Source organism: Danio rerio, chromosome 9 (assembly GCF_049306965.1).
Source record: "Danio rerio strain Tuebingen ecotype United States chromosome 9, GRCz12tu, whole genome shotgun sequence".
Lineage (NCBI taxonomy): Eukaryota > Metazoa > Chordata > Actinopteri > Cypriniformes > Danionidae > Danio > Danio rerio.
Window position 1 is genome coordinate 1,971,841 of NC_133184.1, and position 17,772 is coordinate 1,989,612.

At 35.2% G+C, this 17,772-nt stretch overlaps 3 protein-coding genes across 4 annotated transcripts; all 3 read right to left on the reverse strand.

Annotated features, from left to right (window-relative positions):
• Nucleotides 1-1,513: 1,513 nt before the first annotated feature.
• Nucleotides 1,514-3,786, reverse strand: hoxd11a (homeobox D11a). The gene is made up of 2 exons (NM_131167.1): nt 3,092-3,786; nt 1,514-2,228 (listed from the first exon to the last, which is right to left on the reverse strand). Exons 1-2 carry the CDS (start codon nt 3,687-3,689, stop codon nt 1,996-1,998), a joined length of 831 nt encoding a protein of 276 aa, NP_571242.1. The 5' UTR covers nt 3,690-3,786; the 3' UTR covers nt 1,514-1,995.
• Nucleotides 3,787-7,514: 3,728 nt separating this feature from the next.
• Nucleotides 7,515-10,302, reverse strand: hoxd12a (homeobox D12a). 2 transcript variants are annotated; one of them, XM_005172513.6, is made up of 2 exons: nt 9,727-10,302; nt 7,515-8,267 (listed from the first exon to the last, which is right to left on the reverse strand). In XM_005172513.6, the coding sequence occupies exons 1-2, from the start codon at nt 10,274-10,276 to the stop codon at nt 8,029-8,031; spliced, it is 789 nt and encodes a 262-aa protein (XP_005172570.1). In that variant the 5' UTR covers nt 10,277-10,302; the 3' UTR covers nt 7,515-8,028. The 2 variants fall into 2 exon arrangements, with proteins under 2 accessions (XP_005172570.1, NP_001119958.1); NM_001126486.1 differs by having other exon boundaries at nt 7,578-8,267; nt 9,682-10,300.
• A 2,763-nt stretch (nt 10,303-13,065) lies between these two features.
• hoxd13a (homeobox D13a) lies at nt 13,066-16,007 on the reverse strand. Its single transcript, NM_131169.3, is given in 2 exon segments — nt 13,066-13,577; nt 15,399-16,007. Coding segments are annotated over 2 exon segments (771 nt in total). The 5' UTR covers nt 15,937-16,007; the 3' UTR covers nt 13,066-13,344.
• Between the last annotated feature and the right edge of the window lie 1,765 nt (nt 16,008-17,772).

The window sequence follows — 17,772 nt, forward strand, 5'->3', positions numbered from 1 at the left end:
AATATGGCTGGTCTATTGTCGATTGATAAGAGGTGTCAATTAACATGCACCAACAGCAACGTATTCTTATTAATACTGTGGGCATTCTCATGCTCTGCTCTATCTACGGCATTGTTGCTTTTGCGTTAAATTCCCTTTATGGGAAGAATAACAACAACCAGATGAATTTGTGATTTCACTATATACTTAGACGTCAATTAGGCATCTATTATACTTAATTTTAACAACAAAAAAAGTGCTAGCCTATTGTCTATTGATAATTAATATATGCACCAACAGCAACATAGATTTTTATTAATTCTGTGAGCATACTGCTCTGCTCCATCACTGTTACCCGTGTAGCATATTACGGCATTGTTGCTTTTTCATTAAATTCCCTTTATGGGAAGAATAACAACAACAAGATGTTATAGTATAAGTCTTTTAACACACAAAAAGCTTGCTGGCCTATTGTCTATTGATAATACATGACTATTACCCTATGCACTTACAGCATTTTGGATTCTTGTTAATTATGTGAGCATAAGAAAGCTCTGCTCGATCACTATAAGCATATTACGGCTTTGTTTGTTTTGCATTAAATTTCCTTTACAGGAAGAATAACAACAACGAAATTAATTTGTGATTTTATTGTATATAAATTCATCAGGCCAAACTGCATCTATGTGGAGCTGGCTGAGTTAACGTAGCCAGAAAGCGGTAGACTAACTGAGGTATTTGCAGGACGACCATTGTGTTTCCAGTGAGGGGCTGCAGCGGCCATATTGGGACGTGCTGCACTGCGGCGCCTCTGAGAGGGCGTAGTTTTTCAAAGAGAACCGCAAAAACGGCGCCTTTACTTATTCAAAAAGGTTAAGGGTGACGACCTTGACATTACAGAAGTTCAAATACATTATTTGATTCGACATTTTAAGATAGTCAACAACATCCAACTTTACAAAGCTCGAAAATTACGCTGGTCACTGTTAGTGCTCACGTGTTACACTTGACGTAAACAGCCTCGAACCAGAGACTCTTGTAGAAATGAGGTGATGTGTAATTCCAGCCAGACACTTGGCCTTTTTTGTAACATAGTCTGTAATATATGTTCACTCATAGCTGTTTGTCCACATTTTTCTGAGAAAAAACACATCTGCACCCTTTGTGTTTCAGGGCAAAGTCGCAGTTGAAGTGGATAGAGGGTCCAATAGCCCCAATTTAATTTACTGCCCAAAGTTTATTGTACTGTCTAGACTGTTCAAGGTTTAGTAAATAGCCATAGTGTAAAACAACATACAAGGGAAAGAATTAGCTAAAGCCTCATAAAATGTACCACTGGAAAATCCTCTATCTCTCTCTATCTGTTAAAATCAAAATCGTCTGAGAGATAAGTGGGACGAACATTTCGCAATGCAAGGGTTACATCAACTTATTTAATAGCTGAACATAATTGTTAATAAACTCTGTTGCTGAATTACACGACCACATACAATTAAGAGGCGTCAGTCACATCAATAGATATAAAACTGCAAAGTACGTCCTGTATTTTTATTTAATACACTGATACATATACATGCTTCAAATGAATAAATGCATACACAGCTTTACCTCAACGAATTCATTTGATATAACCAAACCTGTTTGTTGCTTATTACGCAGTGCGAGTTGTTACTTGAATGTATTGAATGTAAGAACTGAAATTAAAAAAACATAATAAATAAATACAAACAAACACAAAGCAACTGCATTTCAATGGCAATCACAGAGTATGAAGAGATTGTCGGGGTACCTATGAAAACTGATAATGTCCATCTCTGCGGATACACTGCAATAGGTAATTTGTGCAGAAGTGCAGTTGCGAATAAAATGACTCTTTTGTTTTTGTTTGATATAGCAAGTATTTTGCATAGTGGTACAAATACAGGGCTGAGGTGAAAATAAGTCCGACGAATGGTTGATGTCCCACAAGCATGACAGAATAGCCTTGGTCTCCTGAAGCGGCCAATATCATGACTTTCAGAACAATGGGTTTCCAGTGAAATACTGGAGTCGATCTCGGTTCAGCTTTTTCTCTTTCATCCTGCGGTTCTGGAACCAAATCTTCACTTGTCGGTCTGTAAGACTGAGCATTCTTGACAACTGCAGGCGTTTCTCTTTGTTTATGTACACATTGAAAAAGAATTCTCGTTCAAGTTCTCGGATCTGGTATTTGGAATACGGGCATCTCTTCTTTCTGGACTTTGTCGCACCTATAAAAAGAACATGATAACATTAGAATGAACTCAAACTCAGTGACAATACAACTACAAATTCTTTAGATGATTGCACTAATATGCTAAATCCATCAACACATCAACTAGCCTACAAATTATCTATATTAATAATCATTGTTATTCACAGTAACATTTGCTACACACAGCACATGTACAAAAACAAAACACTTAGAGAAATTAAAATATGCCGGAAAAAAACAAGCTCTGCCACATGACATACACACGAATGCAAGCGGCCCACACACACACACACACACACACACACACACACACACACACACACACACACCCACAAACACACACACACACACACACACACACACACACACACACCACGTCCAAACGCAAGCGCGCACAAGAGTAATCCAAACGAGTGTTTTAATGCGATGTTAATGCGTTTAGGTTTAAAGCTATTTTGTGAAATTATTACATAAACCTGAAACTAGCAACAGGCTCGAGCTTTGTAAATTAGGATTTTGAGAAATGTGTTAACTGTCGATTCACATCACACCTATCATTTCTCAACATTTCTGATCATAAATCATTTTGTGTGTAAGATATATATATATATATATATATATATATATATATATATATATATATATATATATATATATATATATATATATATAATACACATCATATATAAACAAACACACACACACATACACTCGAGAGAGATGCAACCAAAGAGCCTTTCCCATCGTAAATATTTTTACAACAGCAAAGAGAATCTTACTAGCTACATAAAAACTTTTGCATGCTTATAAAGCGGCACATAAAAGCTAACCGACAAAGTAATATAGTAGACTGAAGCGCCGTGAAACGCCTGGACTTACTCGAGCCGCTGTTCTTTTCTTCATCGCAGGTTGAAACGGAGGATTCCTCCTCCACGGTGTCTGTCGGGTCCTGTTTGGTCTGCTCCGCGCTATCTGTAGACGGGTTACATGCAGCATCTCCCGGGACACTCGTATCTGGCTTTTGTTTGGACTGCTCGGGGTTGGGCTTCTCGGAGTTTGCCGTCTCAAAAAACTGATCAAATCCTTGTGGAAGTACCCCGTTTCGGCCGACGTTGGTGAAGAAACTGCACGAGGAGTTAGTACCAGCGTGATGGCTGTACATGGAATCGTTCTTAAAAATCATTTCCGCTCTGTTTGTGGACTGCAAGAGATCTCGGTGCATTATCTCCTCCGTTGAATAGTACGAAGCGTAATTGCCCCTGTAATGCCATTTGCTCGGATGATCCAGTCCATAGTCCCTAAAAGTCACTTCGCGAACAGGTTGGACTTGCGCTATGTTCGAAGAATAGGGGAAATTGACTTGACACGACGTAGTTTGAGGCAAAAACGACGAAACCGACGAGAAATCGGGAGTAGAGACGTAGTATGGTAAATACATATTAGATGCACAGTTGTTGCGATCATCGTAGTCCGTCATTGCTCGCTTTAGCCGTAGAGAGGGGGGAAAATTCGTCTGCTTGACTGTTAAACTTTGCCCATCTATTGCACCATATGCGTGCGGATAGGACTCGCGAGGAAGAAAAAATCGGAAACGTACGCTGACGTGCAATTCATCTTGATCGATTCTTGAGGTAATTGTGTCATGTGATCCGGTAAAAAAATTACCATATATCAATATCAGTCATTAAGAGAGCGGCTCATAGGTAACCGCATGAGGCAGGTCATTGGTTGCCTACATTTCTGAAACTCCCATGTTGATTTCCCCGTGTGCATTACAAGGCATTAGTAAACAATCACAGAAATACCACGTTAGCTATGTTGGTCACAACCACACAACAGTATATTAAATAAAAGACGTCCATAATTGTAATTAAATTAGTTTCCATGCGCCACATTGCGATGTATTATCCAGTTTAAAGATTTTTCTAGGTTTCATAGCCACTTACCTCCATGGCCGAAAGAAAAATTCGACTATACCGAAGCAACGTTTTTAGTCTCTCCCTCTCTCTCTTTGTCTGTACTCTAAAATGGAGATCTGCAAGCCTTACGATAAAAAATGCATGGTTTATCATTAGGCTTGTGCTTACACGTAGGCTATTTTGCTATTATCATAATTGCTACTCCACTTTTCTGAGTTTGAAAGTCAAAAGCCATACCTTATTAAACGTTTGGCTACAGCTATTTCAGAAAAAAAGTGAAAAGGGATAAAAGAAAATAAAGTAATAAACATCTGAAAGAATTGACAGAGAAATCAACAGAACGGCAATTCACCAAACACAGACTATCTGTTGTTATGTTAGCGAAAACTGTTTCCTTAATTCTACACAGACAGTAAACATTTAGTCACAATGTAAACAGTGTGCAATAATGCTCCCTTTACCAAAAAACAAAACAAAGCAGCAAATGGTAATGCAATAATAATATTTCCAACTGTACCTTTCTTTTAAGCGTGAAGTAAAACTCAAAGTAGTATTCCAGTACCAATTTTGTAGGGGTTTAAATAAAACTCTTCGGCACAATTACCGAGCGGAAGAAAGGGAAGAGATACACGGATTCACACTGCCAAGTACAAAACAACTGTTCTGGCTTTGAACGTCTGTGGTCTGAGACAATGCGCACTCGGCAATCACCAATAACCGTCAGCCAAATCATTTTATTGCACAGACAAAAGGATGTGCTGTGGTGTACTGTTCAGGGTGGAGGTAAATACAGACAGCTGCCTTACTACCAATAGTAGTACTACACATTTAACTAACATTTATTTTATTTAAATATCTACGTCTTGTAGGTGAGACGTAAACGCGTTGCACAACACATAAAATAAAACCACAATGGTTATTTATTATTTTACGCGATTGTTATTATTAGTTTTCTTTTTGTCTGGTAACTAACCATGGTAGCATATTCTTGGCAGATTTTAGGAAAGCTCAGGACTTTAAAATGTGATGCATTTGCACACACACACATACACACTCTCACAAAATACATTAAAAAACTATTTATTTTACTTTCAGGATTTTAAATCGATCAATAGCATTTTTTAGCATGCTTGAATCCCAAAAAATGTTTGTTTTTTGTAATAAGTACGATTTATGGGCTACGTTAGTCATTTATTTTCCCCTCCGCTTATTTGTTTTGCAAAGAACCAAAGTATTAAAGCATAGCAAAGTGTTAATTGGTGTACTAGTAGATGTCTAAAGATTTATACTCAAGCATAAGTTATATCAATGAGTTAAATTAGAATAAGCAGCAAATATGTCACGCAGTTCGACCTCGTGTACGTCTAAAATGTTTGCATCAAACCTTTAAATCTACATTTAAAACAATGCTACTCATAAAATTGTATCTAAATAAATTATGCATACATGTATATAGCGTCTTTTAGTTGTTGTAATATGGAAATTGTAGAAATATGCAGAAATCTGTCGAGATTTGTCTGTTTTCGAGACGAAAAAGGAAAAAAGCAACTAACTTGACCTTAACTTTGTATTGGCGCCCCCAGTTTCCATGGCGGTCGCAGAGCGTCTGGCAGTGCGCTCAAGAAAATTCCATTCCGCTTGTTTCTTGCTTGTTCAGTCTTATAACTCATCGCTTTTAAAATGGCTTGTTGAAATGCTGATGACATATAAGTTGGACCAAACCTATTCATTTTGGACTTTGTGTATTTATTTATAAACTATAAGAAATGCTGGGGTACCGAACTTGGGTAAAATGTTTACTAACACACACATTAGGTTAAATTTGCTCCTATTAATTTAATAATAATAATAATAAACAAACAAATAACTTGGGTTAGTCCATATTACAGACAGAATTGGGAAGAAACAGTCCGTTTTTTTTCTTCTTTTCTTCTTCTTCTTTTGAGTGTAGTTTTTTTTAAATATAAATAATGAACATTTTTAATAATGTTCAAGATAATATACATTTGCTTTGTTCTAAAATGAGTTTCCCCCCTCATTACTACTGAAGAACATGTTTTGATTCCCCAAACAACCTTGTAGCGAACATTTTTTTATTAGTATGAAGTACATTGTAATAATTAAAGGACGTACATTTCCTACAATTTTATTGAATTGAAAGGTTGCATGGATCTTAAAGGCTCTTCAAGGATTCAAAGATCGCTATAAAGATCACCTTTAGGTGTTTATATATATATATATATATATATATATATATATATATATATATATATATATATATATATATATATATATATATATATATATAAGAGTATATTATTATGTGAATAAAACATGACCTAAATTGGCCGTAGTGTTTGTTTGTGTGAATAACAGTTTATGGGTGTTTCCCAGTACTGGGTTTTGGATGGAAGGGCATCTGCTGTGTAAAACATATGCTGGAAAAGTTGACGGTTCATTCCGCTGTGGCGACCCCTGATGAATAAAGGGACTAAGCCGACAATATAGCACAATTAAAATATTTAGTGAAGGTGTACAGTGGTAGTGTTGTGAGTTTAACCACGGGTTAGTTTTGTCTGTAAATAGTTAAGACTAGTTTGCTTACAATAAATACATTTGTATTTTAGAACTAAATATTTATTTACTTTATTTTATGAATATAATTAATTTATCACTAGCTTTTGGCAAAATAAACTGACATTTTTAATCGAAATCTTTATGTATTCGCTTTATACATAGACAATAGTGTCGCATTGTTTACATTGCAGATGAACAGAAAATCAAATATATACGAGGAAACAAATCTGTGCATTAAATAGGTATTACAGAGCCCATATATTTTACAGCATTTCTTTATATATGTCCAGGCGTACAGAGTTGTAATTCTGGTGGTATTAATTTATTTTCCATATCTGGTATAAAACAGTTTTGTCTTCGTATCATGTACACGTGCACGCAAAAAAACAATCTACTAATCTTCTCCCGTTTGTCCTGTTCCATATACTTGTTTTAGATTATTGCAATTAATAACCAGTAAGTTTATATATAAACATTTTGAACGCAATTTGAACTGAATTCTTAAAGCCAAAAGCTAAATAAGTAAAGTTACAGTTCGCACGTGTAATCACATATTGACAAGCGTAAATACGGTCAAAAATAATTATTTGTAAATTCCAACATCACTGATAAATACAAATTTACTATATAAAAGTTTACTTCATAGTTTAATTCTGTCATATGTATTGGTAAACTTAAAACGACTTGAAGAAGACCTTAATCACGAGAGCCGATTTAACATAAGCGACCTTGAGCTTGGACTCGAGACGCAAATCCTCCTTATTAGAGAATTTTACAAACACCCACTGAAATTAAACAGACAGACATCACACAATAATGCAAAAGTTTATTATAAGGCAGAATTTACAACATTTAATAAATATTTTACATTACACTTTTGGTTAAGAAAAAACAAAACAAAACGTATTCAGTGTGCAAGATACAAATTAGGTTTTTAACACAAAGGTATGTTATGGAACATCTGAATATTTAATGAGCCAGTTAGCTATATTAGCTGCCCAGTGTAGTTTTAATGGGGCCAGAATGTATGTTTTTAATCCAACATACACGAGCCTAAATTTGCTGTGGTTCCTAACCATAAAGCTCACTTTATTCGGATATATACATCATTCAGATTCTCGATTCACACCACCAGACACATACACATGCAGCGATACTAAATAAATAAAAACTCAAAATATTCCGATTGAATATTAAATTACTTTTAATTGGTTTGTGGTAAATTTTAATTTCCAGTTAAATAGATGTATTTTTATCAGCGTAAAAGAAAAGTCACTTGTATGAAGGATCCCCTAATAAATCCAATTACAACAAAAAATCTTAGTATATAGTGAAGGTATGCTCGCGCATCATGAGTCTCTTTTTCTTCATCCTGCGATTCTGAAACCAGATTTTGACTTGCTGATCACTCAGTTCCAATCTGTCCGAAAGCTCCTTCCGTTTCTGTCGGTTTATAAACTCGTTCATCATAAATTCGTTCTCCAGTTCGGTTAGCTGGGGCTTCGTGTAAGGTTTTCTCTTTTTTCTTGACCTCACCTGTGAGGGACACCACGGCAGTCCTGGGGAGGAGGTTAAAAAGGATTAACTATCATCGTTATCATCATCATTGTAATGCTTTTGAAAATTAATGTGAAACATAAAGCTCTGGGCTATTTTAACCCAAATTTGGATAAAATATAGACAAACCCTAATATTGGGTTAATATTGGGCCATACATTGAATTCAAACATATTAATTCAGCAGTTTGGTTTGTCCACGTTTAAAGCAATTTGGCTTGAAAAAACCCAAACAAAAGTAAAACAACTCTCTGATGACCCTGGCACATTTAAAACGCCAATTCGAGAAATGTAAATGTGTAACATTATTTAAAATGTGCCTGAAAACCAACTCAATAGAGCAGCTTTATACCTCAAGCAAACTGCACTCTTCAACATTGGGTCAAATATAAAAAAAACCCGCGAGGTTTAAAAAAGAAAGTGTAATTTAACTTAAACACAAAAATAACCCAACTTTGCATTTGACCAAATTTGACCCAACGTTGTTAAAACACGGATTTTTAAAAAATAGTACAGTGGTCATGGCACAATGTCCTGAAGCACGTGCAAACAGACAGCATTATTTAAAATGTGTCTGAAAACAAACCCTATATTTGATTGTAACCAAGCAAACTCCTAGGTTGTTTTAACGCAACGTTGGGTGAAATAATGGACAAACCATACCACTGGGTTAAAATTTTGCTAAAATCACAATTCAAACAGTTTAGTTCAGCAGTTTGGTTTATCCAGATATTACTTAATTTGAGCTGAAATAACCCAGAATTTGTTTTAGAGTATACAGATTCAGTATAGCACGATTTAGATAGCCCTTTCATATTTGAAACACTGTGTCGTGCAGCATATGTAAACAGACAACATCATTTTAATGTGTCTAAAAACAAACTCAATATCTGAAATTGCTTGATTATAACCAAGCAAACTACATTCTAAAATAATGGGTTGTTTAACCCAATGCTGGGAATAAATATAGACAAAAACACGACGAAATAAATGTGTAATTTAAACGTAATACAAAAAAATAACCTTGATTTAAACACTCAAATAAAAAAAAAAACATTGAGGTAAGGCTGGTTTTATATTTGCACATTCGTTCAGTGACAACTTGTGACATGGTCCCTATGTTGTTTACCATGGTGCTTTGAATATTCCGACTGAAATCATGTGTAAATATGACTTCAAAACAACATTAGCACTATATAAATGTACTTTGATAGTCATTGATTGCTATATATGATTTCACCATTTAGAAATTGCACAGAATGCTTTTCTGAAGTTATATCATTAAGGAGAAAGTCTGAATATGTGAATATAAACCCAACTTCACATCATCTAAAACAACCCAGCATTTGTAGTAGGCTAACATCGCACACATAAAAACTACAGAGTAAAATCCACTGAAATCAAAGTCTCAGAGTGCCATTGGTGTCTATGGCGGAAGGGTCATTGGAGAAGTTGAGCGTACCATCGGTGAAAGCTGGTCTGATATTCTGGGCGCTCAGTGACGGCTGGAATGGAGCGATGGAGCTGACAGACTGCTTTGAAGCATCGCTCTCTGGCTGTTCAATGCAGCTCAGTTCATTGGGTGCAACTGCGTTCAGCTGTCGCCTTTCCAGGTTTGAAAGTCCATTGCTGGCAGAGCTCTGCTCACTTGCGTAAGCTGCATTAGGTCGACCTGGCTCCTCTGATTTGTGGCTGACATCTTGGAAGTAGTACCTCCCGGATTCCTCCAGTGAGCCCTTTTTGTGGGTGTTGAGGCTAGCGCTCACAGCGGCTGAATTGCTGAAAAACGGCTGAGAGTAGCCACTGTAGGCGCGGCTCTGGGCCGGAGCAGTGCACGAATTTGAAGAACTCCACGGGAGCGAGCACACCTCTCTTCTACTGTAGGACATCTGCGGGAGCCCGGAGAGATGCACTCCATTGCCTCGCAAGTTTTGGAGGTACAAGGAGTCTGGCGAGTGGAAATTCAAAAGGGGAGCGACATAGCCAGAACTTAGGAGATTGTGCTCGCACATTTCTGACGAGCTCGCAGGAACGCTTCTTAAAACCGTTTTTAGTTACCCCTAAAGAATACGAGCAAGGTAATTGTTGATTTGTTAATGCACCATCACGTGATATGCAAAGTAAAACGGCTAACCACGCCCATGTGGCAGTAGTGCCGCAAAGTCATACATTGGCAGTGCATGAAAAGCATTTAAATTAACAAACAGCCAAACATTGCTTCGGCCACACTCTAAAAATGCTAATTGTATTAACCCAACGTTGGGTTGAATATGAACAAAACCACCCAATAGATTAGTTAATTTATTTCGATTAAACTTCCCAACTGTTGGGATTGTCTATATCTGGCCAACTACTATAACACAACATTTTTAGAGTGCATAATTTAACATCTTGCCAATTTATTTCAAGCGATTTATTTTGTATTATTTGTCCATGAACAAGGTTCATTGTTATTATTTTGTTTTAAATATTTAATGTAACATCAAACATTTAAAATAAAAAAAATAATAAAAAGATAATTGTTACACTGACATGCCTCTGGAATATAAAGATGTAGAGCATAATATTGACAACGCTAATTTAAGCGTAAGCGTTTGGCTTGCTTATGCGATTCAAACATGCATTGAAAGTCATGCCACAATGCAAGTGTATGTTACTAATTATTATTAGTATAATCGGTAAAAGCTATAGCATAACGTAATTAAATTTAACCAATGTAAGGCTGTTACTAACAACACATTGTGATTCCTCTTTTAAATATGTTTTGCTTTGTAAAGAGCTCTACAAAACATTCAGTTTGTATTCGATGTTTTATTAAAGTTGGTCTCAAAAGCAGCGCTATGCTGTATAAACTGTATGCATGAGGAAATGTGTGCTTTATTAACATTTGTACAATTTTTTAATAGTAAAAACGCGCTCAACACTGCTGTGATATACCTTCCTTTTGCATATCCGAAAAAGGGATAAAGTCAAATAACATATTTCTGCAACGTTTAGTTTTAAGTATATAATTTAAAGTTCTTCATAAAATTAAAAAACGCATTTTACACATTTTGAAGGTTTCACACATTAAAAAGTATTTTACAGTTTTTGAGCAATGTTTATGCACATTAATTAATTCAAACCCTTACATTTCATAGACCACAATTTTAATCTAATGCAATTGCTATTTTGTTACTGAAAGAACAACATCTAAATTATATATATATATATATACAAACTGGTCTTGAGATACCGAACCATCAAGAACTCAAATAGCTACAACAAGCAAATATCGGGTGTGTAGAATGTTTCCTAAATTGTAGTATATAGTCCATGCAAGTTACATTTTACCTTACCTTCAAAGGTTTGTCCGAATGATCCTGAACACGTTTAAAGAAAGTGCACGTGCAGTCAAAATGACTATTGTAAACAGGCAATTTCCGGAAAGAGTGGCGACAGTACAGCCTCCCACTATTTACGGGTCCAGTAAATTCATGAAAACCTTTCAAATGGGATTGCTTTAGGCTATTTCAGACACTGTTATTTGCTGAAATCCCAGAAACGTCAAATGTTCAACTTAAAAAAAGATTGCTTGTATTAATCGTGTATGGTACATCAGGATAGTTCAAGGTCAAAGTCCAGACGCATTTTTTAGCAAAACAAGTCCAAGTGCATTTCACCTGGAAGCCAAAGTAAAATGTGTGAGTAGTTTAAAATTGTCCTGATTGTAGATACTCTGAAACATGGTTGTTTTAAAATCTGAAAACAGCTCGATCTTGAGATATAATTCATTTCATACAATATTGAAGCATACCTCCGCTAGACCCTTGTATGGATTCGCATGCAATAAAAAACGTACAGCAGTTACGTGTTGTGTTTTGCGAGTTCTCAGCCCTCCAAGGGAAGTTTTTGTTCCTTATTTACCAAAGGTAATGTTGAGTACTCCGTACTTCAAAACATTGCACGTTGCCACCTTTCTGACAGATCAGTTTAATACTAGGCTTTTTTATATAACTCATTATATTACATATTAATCTTAACGCCATCGTCGGTGCATAGCAGTTAGATTAATTCTCAAAATGTTTATTTCTTTTATATAAAAGTGAATTTGATCTGAATGCAATGCACAATGCTGACCGATAGATGGCGGCGCAGCTTCATGAATTGGTTGCAAGTATTTATTTATGAGACCTCTTGCAGTCAAGGTCTAGTCTGACAAAGAGTCTCAAGGTCAATGAGAAGAAAGAAGTTTCAAAAAAAGAAGATGATGTTTAGGTATTTTTATAAGTGCAGTTTTATCTTAAAATACAGCACACATTTTTGAGCAGATTTTTAAGGAGTTGTTTATTCCCCCGGAAGAATTAACTTGTCACTTGATTACCAAACAACTATCGAAATGTATTATGTGTGTGCATGTATAAAATTGTACTGATTGCGTGCTTAAAATATGCTTTCATTAATAGTGCACACTTCATATTAACTTATTCAGACACCGAGTCTAAAATTCACAAATTGCCTACTCAGTTTATACTTTAACGCGATCGTGTGTTTATGTAGACCATTCACATCTAAAGCACTCTTTTATACAAATTATTTGTATGTTATGCTTATCAAAATACACCAACATAAAATTATAGTTCTACTTTTAAAAAAGACCACAAAACTACATTTATAGAGGTGTGAGCTTAACGAAATATAAATACATTTTGGGGGGCGGAAAACAGCCGAGATCGTATGAATTTAATAGTTTCACAATAGTATTCTGTATAATGCTTTTATATTCAGTTCAATGTAATTAAACTTGTAGATATAAAGTACATTATTATTAATTGTATTTTATTTGAAATCAATGTTATAGCTTTTTTGCATATAAAAGTCTGATATAAACAACTATGGCACACAGTTATGCACTCAAATTTAAGGAAATGTAGAGTATAACATTTTGAGTGTATGGGAAAGAGGAAATTGACGGGAGAATTCATTGATTGACAAATACAACCAACTGTTTAACATTACTTCTAAGTATAATTTACATTGTATCCCACTATAATATACTCTTTACTTTATGCAAACCAACTCTACAAAGATATCAATGGGATTAACATTTGATGCAGACGTCAGGTCTCTTCTTATCCTTGACCCGTCGGTTTTGAAACCATATAGTTACTTGTCTCTCAGACAGGTTGGTAGAAGAAGCGATCCGCCGTCTGTTCTCCTTTGTAATGAACTTAGTGGTGTTGTATTCACGCTCGAGCTCTTTCAGCTGAAATTTTGTGTAAGGAACCCGCTTCTTTCTCCCGCGCTGACAGAATGAAGCCGCTGCTGCTTCCTCTGAGGAAAAAACAACAACATCACAGTTTTAATCACTTATAAGCCTTTTTAGTTTAAAAAAATATTTAATTATTTTAATGTTAACAATGATGCATCTTAAATTAACGTCGCATTTGTAAAAGAAAGGCCTTGTTATCATTGAAATCCAAAGAGAATGTGTGTATATTTTTATATAATGCCATATCAGCATCTCGACTCTGAAGCAAATCTGGTTATTTTAACCCAAAGTTGGGTCAAATTCGGACAAACTCAACCGTTGTGTTAATTTTGTCGATTCAATTTAAATTAGATTTTTTAAAAGTTGGTTTTGTCTATACTTGACCCAATATTGGTTTATTACATCCTTTTTTTGTGATTTAGATTATTAAAATTTGTACTTCTACACTCTAAAAAATACTGGGTTATTTAAACACAAATTGGGTAAAATATATACTAACCCAAACATTGGGTTACATTTGGTCCTATTCATTCTTATTTGAAAAAAACAAAACAAAACACCAACAAAAACACAACAGCAGTGGTTAGTCCGTATTATACCGAGAAGTGGGTCGAAATAACCCAGCATTTTTTTAGAGTGTAGTTATTAAAAATATTTACACTCAAAAATGTTGGGTTGTATTAATCAATGTTGGGTTAACACAGACCACCATTTGTAGAGTGTAGTTTCATGGCAAAACAGAAAGTCTGTATAAGTCATTAATGTCTGTCGAGTTTAATTATAGATTAGATTATTAAATTTTTGCTCCTGGTTATTACATAATCAATTTATCTACACTTCAAAAATGTTGGGTTGTATATGTTGGGTTAATACAACCCATAATTTTTTTGAGAATAGTTTCATGTTAAAACTAAATCTGAATGTCTGAAGTGTTTAATTATAGATTAGATTATTAAAAGGTGTGCTTTTTGTTATTAAATACTACATTTATGTACACTTTAAAAATATTGGTTGTATTAACCAATGTTGCAGCCCACCCTTTGAGAGTTTCATGGTAAAACACAAAGTCTGAATCTTTGTAATGTTTAATTATAGAATTGATTATTAATACGTGTGCTTCTGGTTATTAAATAATACATTTATGTTTATGCTTATTTTTGAGTATAGTTCCATGGTACAACACAAAGTCTGAATGTCTGTTATGTTTAAGATTATTAAAAGTTGTGCTTCTGGTTGTATTTGTTGGGTTAATACAACGCACATTTTTTTTGGACAATAGTTTCCTGGTAAAACTGAATCTGAATGGCTGTAGTGTTTAATTCTAGATTAGATTATTAAAAGTTGTGCTTCTGGTTATAAGAAAATATTTTTGTACACTTTAAAAGTGTTGGGTTGTATTAACCAATACTGGGATAAATATCGGCAAACTCAGCCGCTGGGTTATGTATTTGTTATTATTATGACTGATTATTTCCAATTAAATTTAAACAATTATTTTACAATTTTAATACTTGTTTGTCCATATTTGACCCAACATTGGATTAATACGAAACCTGCGTTTTTGGAGTGTAATTGACATGAATTTAAACAAATATGGATCAAAAAATTAAATTAAAAAATCAGAGAGCGAAAATTTAAGCTTTATTTTGTAACGGTGCAAAACAGGGAATCCTCTGTATGTAAAAACAAAGGGAAAAAATAACCTCTTTGAATTCGAGATTCTCTTGCTCCCTGGGTAAGATAAATTGTGAATGATTTGTGCACGATTATAAATTCAGTTGCTCTTTAGATCAGAGCCTCCTTAATGTGTCCACAAAAATGCTCTTTACGCGTAGCTAATGAAGAGAGGCGAGGAGTGAGTCAAAGCAGAGCTGAGGTCTTACCTGTTAATGATGGTTTCCAGATATGCGGGCTCCGCGTCTGGTCTTGAAAGCAATAAAGTTGACTGCTGCAATTGTTTGACCAGTCCCAATGTTGGTGGCCTTCCATTGTCAAACAAGTCTCATGTCTAAGATCTCCCATCATTGCTCTCTGAACCACAGGTAGATCAATGAAGGCAGGGATTCTCGGATAGGAGCGCGCGCAGCCTTGATAAAAGGCGAACTCTTTAAGCCAGCTGGAGGCTTCACCGTGGTCCACGGGTTTATTGGCGAACTGTCCGTTTTGCTTCGCAACACCAGGCGGGAACACGGCGTTCTGTGGAACTTTGTAACTGTTTTCCAAATGGCATCCAAACGTGAAGGAGCCAGAGCCGATATTGGATGGAAAAGAAAAGTAAGGACTGATAGACTCATTGCATACAGAAGTCGGTCGATCAACAGCGGAGAGCACCGGCGCTCCTGATGTACACCGGCTTGAGTGAGTCCCGAAGGCAGATGGGTAAACATTTATAAACTCTTCATCCAGTCCTCCTCCGTCCATATTCCTCAGTGCATGGGATTTAACTCATGTCTGTTATGGGCTCAAAACCAAGAAAAATGCACGCAGAAAATAACATCTCCGTTGACAGTTAAGCTTTTATGTTTATTTCCCGGACTAATTACATAGGTCAGAAAACATGGCATGTGATTGGGCAGCTGTCACCATGTGACATGCAAATAGTTAAGCTGAACTTGAACGAAAGCACAGAGTAGCCTAGTTTTTATGTGTCTGTGCCTGGACATGGCTTAAGGAGATGGGTTTGAATAACTTTTTGTCTGTAATTGCGTTTATTTTTATGTATAAAAGCTTGCAGAGCAGCTTTGCCTCGCATTAGCACATTAAATATTAACATATAGCACAAAATATATGCATTTTAAAAATGTATGGGTTGTTGTAATCCAACATTGGGTCAAATATAAACAATCGCTGGGTTAAATTGTTTTATTTAAATGTAAGAAGGTCGCTGGTTCGAGTCCCGGCTGTATCATGTGGCATTTCTTTGTGGAGTTTGCATGTTCTCCCCATATTGGCGTGCTACGGTTTCCCCCACAGTCCGGTATAAGTGAATTGAATAAACTAAAATTGGCCGTAGTTTATGTGTGTGAATGCGTCTTTCCCAGTACTGGGTTGTAGCTGAAAGGCATCTGCTGTATATGGATAAGTTGGCGGTTCATTCCGCTGTGGTGACCACTGATGAATAAAGTGACTTAGGAGAAGAAAAATGAATTAATGAACAAAAAAATTCACCCAAAGTTGGGTTTGTCAATATTTGAGCTTATGGGTTACATCAACAACAGCACTTCAGTGTATTTTAGAGTGTGCCAGTCATTCTGTCCAGTTTGTTGTTAATTCTCAGTCTTTTGGATTTTGGAAACATTGTTTTTAATGGTTTTAAGCACTTTTTATCAACAATAATCATACAAAAATAGTTACAAATTAAAATTTTGGAAGTTTCTCCATTTATGGCCATTATTATTCAGTGTTAGAAACCAATAAAAGTCTAAATGTTTTATTATGATCAATACTATTAAGAAACAGTCAAGCTTTATAATAATTTATAGAATTATATTAGTTTGGTTTCAAGTTTTTATCAATGTTCTCCAAGATTCTTTGATAATAAGAAACTTTAAAATGTTATATTAGATTAGATTAGATTCAACTTTATTGTCAATACACATGTACAAGTACAGGGCAATTCAGTTTAGGTCTAACCAGGAGTGCAATAGCATCAAGTGCAGGATATAGGTATGAGTTATAAAGTGCAATTATTGAAAAACTGTGGTTATATTTACAGATAGATGTACTATGAACATTATATACAGGTTGTTTTAACTATGATCAGAGTTACAATAGATATTTAATAATATATTCAAAATATATGTACAGGTTGCTATTAATAATCAGATGCAGATAAATATGAACATAATAACAAATCTATATGTGCAGTGCATGAATTCAAGATGACTTAGTGCAACGAAGTGCAATTGTAAATGTGCTAATATTAAATAGTGCAGTGATTATGGGGAGTATAAGTTATGATAAGAGTGTGGGGGTGTTTTATATAGTAAATGTCTCGCGTTTGATCAATTAAAGGTGCCTCTGGTTATTCAAGAATTATATTCTTAAACTAAAATACACGCATGAACTGTAGTGAGACACATCACACGCATTGTAGACAATACAGGAAATAATCGCTGATTGCTGTAATGTCTTTTAATCACTATAGGTGGCTCTCTAATTTAATTTAGAGAAACTATAGAGTGGGATGAGCTGTTTCCTTTTAACCATGTAGTAAGTCAATGCGGATGCGTTTTTTTCTCAAATACAAATTAGCAT